Genomic DNA, 5,597 nt, shown 5'->3' on the forward strand with positions numbered 1-5,597 from the left:
AGGAACCCACAACGACACATACGATAGCCGCCCGGCCGGATCAGGGGGAGATTTTGCTACATTGCCTGAAAAAATTATCCATGAGCCGTGCATGGTGCAGGCCTCTGCGAATGAAGCTCACACATGTCACGGGTCTCATCTCTCATGAGGTCTCTCTCTCTCTATCTATCTCTCTCTCTCTCTCTCCTATAATAGGTTTCCCTGGAGCACGTACCCCTCGACGATCAATCCTCCACTCCACGAAGCAATCTAGCTAGCACTCCAGGCATCTAGCCATGGCAAACCCATACACCTTCCTCAGACCTCACATCGATCCTTTCTTCCTCCCCTTCCAAAGAAGCTTAATAGTCCCTCCATCGTCCTCTCCCACAAAACGAGCACTCCCACTCCTCAGCCTCTTACCTTCATCAAGCTATGATCACAGCAAGATCCTTGGGTATGCTGGTGATCATCATCAACAAAAGAAGGAAGATGAGGACGTGAGCATCTCGCTCCAAATTGGCCCGCCGACTGCAAATAGCGCTCTTAATTATGATGGTGATGCTGCCGCAACATCACAAGATGACGAGTTATGTGGTGGTGGTGATCACAAGGTGGACAAGGAGGAAGAAGAAGACGACGACGACGATGTTGCCGGTAACGATCTCTGCTTGGAGTTTGCCGTTGGAAAGCTGACCAAGGGCAAGTATTGGATTCCAACCCCAGCTCAGATCCTCATTGGGCCCACACACTTCGTCTGCCCGGTGTGCTGCAAGACCTTCAGCAGATACAACAACCTGCAGGTAAATTCGTCAACTGGGTCTCATATCTCAAGCTAATGATCACAAGCTAGAAGATGTTGATCACCATTTTCGGTGTTGTTGATCCAAGATCGTGCACGCATTGCATGATCACCACGATTAAGATGGATCGGAGTTGCATATGTAGCTAAGGCAATCCTGATCAGTGTATACACATATATACTGTAGTAGAGGATGGAGGGCCATGCATGAATTGGGATGTAGTGACTCGTGAGACGAGTGCTCTGGTGTAGAGACTTCAGCCTTTTGTGAGATATTCAGCTAGCTTGGTTGGTTAGTTCGTACTTCCTTTGCTAGTTACCACATTTGGGCCAGTACAGATGTAGTGGTTCCTCCCATCATCCTGGCTTTTCTGCCTGGTTCACATTTTTGTCACGTCATGCGTGTCCAGGCTCAGTGGTCAGTCAGAGAGAGGTACTGATGCCATGCCTGAAAATTCTCTCTCTACTTCCTGCCCTGCACAGTTGCACTGTGGATCCATGCGTATCTCTCCTGACTTGCACTGTGGATGCATCCATATGTGTACACGGAATTATAGCTGCTCCCTCCATGAAATACTCCTTGTTTGTCTGTTCGCATTGCAAAGTTAGAGAATATATCCGCCGTTGTTTTGATCAGTAAACGTTAATCACCAACAGTGTGCTAATTGTTCATATAGATCTTTCTCTTTTTTCGCGAGAACATACTTCCTGCAAGATCTAGCTCGTGATGATTTTTTTTGTTTAATCTGCATATACTAATTCCTTGCACACATGCATAAACGTAAATGGCAGATGCACATGTGGGGGCACGGGTCGCAGTACCGCCGCGGGCCGGACTCCCTCCGGGGCACGCAGCCGGCGGCGATGCTCCGGCTGCCGTGCTTCTGCTGCGCTCCCGGGTGCCGGAGCCACGTGGACCACCCGCGGGCGCGGCCGCTCAAGGACTTCCGGACGTTGCAGACGCACTACAAGCGCAGGCACTGCTCCAAGCCCTTCCTCTGCCGCAAGTGCGGCAAGGCCCTCGCCGTCCGCGGCGACTGGCGCACGCACGAGAAGAACTGCGGCCGCCGGTGGCACTGCGCCTGCGGCTCCGACTTCAAGCACAAGCGCTCGCTCAAGGACCACATCCGGGCCTTCGGACAGGACCATGTAGAGCGGCCGCCACCCGCCGCCAAGATGTGACAGACGATCCGTCGGCGACATGGGCGGCCGCCAGCCGGCCGGATAACTTGATTACCTGTGCAATATTAGGGGATGTTTATGCTTCTGGAAATGCATGTTGTTCTCGTTCCAACGCTATATTTGCTGCTAGCTGAATTTATTTTGTTCTTGCTGTTTCAAGTCTTCGTGTGTACATAGACTTTTACGTCATCGCCAAGGTTTTGGTACTGGTAAAAAAAAATCTCGGAGGAGGCGGGGATTTTCGGTGGTTACAGGAGATAACCGGTCGAATGCCGGACGAAATTCACATTTCAGATATGGTGAAGAATGTTTGGGAGATGCCCGTTGCTGGTCATAGTCCTGCCCAAAGGTGGAATAATAAAATACGCGCCACGCTAGATACCTTAATGGATGGGCAAGACATATGGCAGGGCAGTTAAAAGCTCAGCAGCTCGGCCTGTCATTGGTTATGGATGATACTGAGGCAATTGGTGAAGTAAGAACGTTAATGATGCAAGAAATTAAATTGAAAAATCAATCCAACTTTGTGAAGATGAACTCAAATGGTACCAAAGATCAAAGGCTCAGTTCTGTTGGAAGGAGATTCGAATACGACATACTTTCACAGTGTCGCGAATGGTAGATATAGAAAGAAACTCATCCACTCTCTTGTACAGGGCGAGGGCACGATTGAAGGCCATGAACAGCTCAAGTCATATATTACTAATTATTATAAATGTTTGTTTGGTGATCCGGAGGAAAGCCCATTTACTCTAGACGAAACCCGGATTGATGACATCCCTCAGGTGCCGCCTGGTGAAAATGCCCTTCTTACTGCCCCGTAAACGGAGGAGGGAGTAAAGAAAACAGTTTTCAAATGAAACACAACAACGCACCAGGACCTGATGGTTTCCTGGCAGAGTTCTATCAATACTTCTGGTAGATATCAAAGGGGATTTGATGGACTTCTTTGGTGATCTTCATTCCAGACAGCTCAAGCTTTTTTAGATTAATTTTGGGGAAATCATCCTGCTTCCAGAGGTTAATGAAGCGGAAAGGATTCAACAATTTAGACCGATGTGCCTTCTTAATGTTTGCTTCAATTTTTTTACGAAAGTTGCGACTACTAGGCTTAATTCTGTGGCTGATCAAGTGGTTCGTCCTACTCAGACTGCGTTCATGCAAGGTAGATATGTACTCGCTGGTGTAGTCACCTTGCACGAACTGTTCACTAGTTACATCGTAAAAAGATGAATGGCGTTATCTTGAAGATAGATTTCGAAAGGCCTATAATAAAGTCAAGTGGTCTTTCCTCCAGCAAACACTGAGGATGAAAGGTTTTTCGAATGAGTGGCGCGCTCTAATTAACAACTTTGTTCTCTGCGGAAGTGTCGTTAATAAAGTCAATAATGACATTAGCAGATAATTCTAAACGAGGAAAGAGTTAAGACAAGGTGATTCGTTATCCCCTGTGTTGTTTATCATAGTGGTGGACATGCTCGCAATTATTATTGAGTGTGCTAAAGTGGATGAGCAAATTGAAGGGGTGGTGCCCCCTCGTGGATGAGGGTCTATCGATTCTTCAATACGACGATGATACGATTCTTCTTATGGAACATGACTTAGATAAAGCAAGAAATATATAATTAATCTTACCAGTTTTCGAGCAATTAGTTGTGCTAAAGATAAACTTCCATAAATTGAATTGTTTTGTTTCGGTGAGGTCTAAGACAACGCCAACCTATATGCCGAGCTCTTTGGCTGTGGGTTAGGCCAGTTTCCAATTATCTATCTCGGTATTTCGATTCACTTTCGGAGACTGACTCTAGCTGAATGGAAACATGTCGATGAGAGATTGCACAAGTGTATCAGTAGCTGGAAAGGAAAATTACTATTTCTGAGGGGGAGGTTGGTGCTCATAAATTCAGTATTAACAAACAAGTTACTGTATATGATCTCCTTCTTCCAGATTCCCAAAGGATTCTTGCATCGAATTGATTGTTTTTTATCAAGATTCTTTTTGCATGGAGATAGTGAGAAAAAGAAATATGGTCTCTCTAAGTGGAGTGTAATTTGTCGTCCCAAGGACCAAGGTGACAAGGGATTAACTAGTCAATGCCTACGTATTGTAGACTAGGGTTTAGTTGGAAGTAGAGGGCAAGTAGATCTCGAAGGTTTCAGCCAAAAAGTACTCGACGATTAAGAAACTAGGGTTCTGTTGACAATGGATTCGATCCTCTCTTTGTCCCTCAACTCCCTCTTATATAGGAGGCGGAGCCGAGGATACCGTGTTACACAAGATTACAGATTCCGGGAGACTCTCTGAGTTCAACCCGCAAAGTTACAAGTCTATATTTTCTAATACAACTCTAACTTTCCTTAATACTAAGTGGGCTTCCGAACTTCATATTCTCCGACTCGTGGGCCTTCAGTAAACCTCGGGTACCATCTTTGGCAGGCCCATTGGGGATGCCTATGTCAGCAGCCCCCGAGATTTTGCTTGAATCGAAGAATCAGGGAAAATCTCCAACTTTATAATCATCCAATAACTCTGTCAAGCTATCACATATCTTTAGATATGCAATTATATATTGTACAGGGATAATGGTAATTGGGGCTAGTTCATCTGATGGATCAGGTACTAGTTAACTGCTCTAGTGGCAATCCGCAAAAACCTACTTCAAGATCACGTCCCTGGACATGATCTCGGGATACTGGTGTTAACTCGACAGGTGCCGCTTAAGGTCTTACCATCTGTCGAGTCCCAGTCATGTTTTATCGGGTACCTAACGCGTCCGTTAGGATTTTTCTTCGTATCTTTTGATACGGAAAAAAGTAGCAAACCGACGTCAGAGACGGTGCCACGCCGCTCAGAACGGATCTGTGGTCTTACCTTCGCAACGTTTTGCGGCATTTAGAGATTATTCGCGACTTAGGCGCTCTGAGAATATATTGTCGAGTGGTCTTTCGGCTGCTGGAATAGCACATTTTATTGAGTCAACGGATGACTTATCTTGCCTTCCCGATGGGAGTATATGTAGAGTTATTTGTATAACTCGAAATATGCTCACTATACTCTTTATAATTTCATCGGGTACGCGAACAGCGTTCCCGATGAGAGTAGCCCCCGAGGCTACAGCCAAGGACTTGTACTTGGTTGTAGGCTCAATACTTTAACGCCTTATGTCGCTATATTGTCATCCTTTCTTGAGCTTTTATTTCTATCGGGTGCACGACCAGCGCTCCCGATGGGAGTAGCCCCCGAGGCTATGAACAAATGCTTGCTTTTGATCATATGCTCCCGCCATTTCTATTTTGTCATACTCGAATTTTTTTTTCCAGAGTAGCCCCCGAGCATTTGATCAAAAACTTGTATTTGACCGAAGGCTCTCGAAATTATCATCACTTGTATTCTTTGACCGGTCTTCGTATCGTCACTGTCGAAAATTTCCTCTGCCAAAGTGACATCAATGCTGACGTTAGCCACGACCTCTTTATCTAAAAAAACACGAGCTCTATCCTGTCACTGACTGGTGGACCCAAAATCCGCGACAGTTTGACATGTTACGCAAGTGGGGAACACACGTCCTCCGCTTTTTCTGGCCCGCGCACTGTAACGCCTGTCCCGTTCCATCCACGCGAAAATACGCACTTT

At 46.1% G+C, this 5,597-nt stretch overlaps 1 protein-coding gene across 1 annotated transcript; it reads left to right on the forward strand.

Annotated features, from left to right (window-relative positions):
- The first annotated feature begins 275 nt into the window (after positions 1-275).
- On the forward strand, positions 276-1,963 carry LOC124705693 (zinc finger protein WIP2-like). Its single transcript, XM_047237394.1, has 2 exons — positions 276-782; positions 1,574-1,963. Exons 1-2 carry the CDS (start codon positions 276-278, stop codon positions 1,961-1,963), a joined length of 897 nt encoding a protein of 298 aa, XP_047093350.1.
- The last annotated feature ends 3,634 nt before the right edge of the window (positions 1,964-5,597 follow it).

The sequence above is a fragment of the Lolium rigidum genome, chromosome 4, assembly GCF_022539505.1.
Source record: "Lolium rigidum isolate FL_2022 chromosome 4, APGP_CSIRO_Lrig_0.1, whole genome shotgun sequence".
Classification (NCBI taxonomy): domain Eukaryota; kingdom Viridiplantae; phylum Streptophyta; class Magnoliopsida; order Poales; family Poaceae; genus Lolium; species Lolium rigidum.

Bases quoted from the DNA above. Each gene is read 5' to 3' on its own strand.
- LOC124705693 (XM_047237394.1), top strand. From the start codon at position 276: ATGGCAAACCCATACACCTTCCTCAGACCTCACATCGATCCTTTCTTC. The intron at 783-1,573 runs GTAAATTCGTCA...CGTAAATGGCAG, and splicing joins GCAGATACAACAACCTGCAG to ATGCACATGTGGGGGCACGG.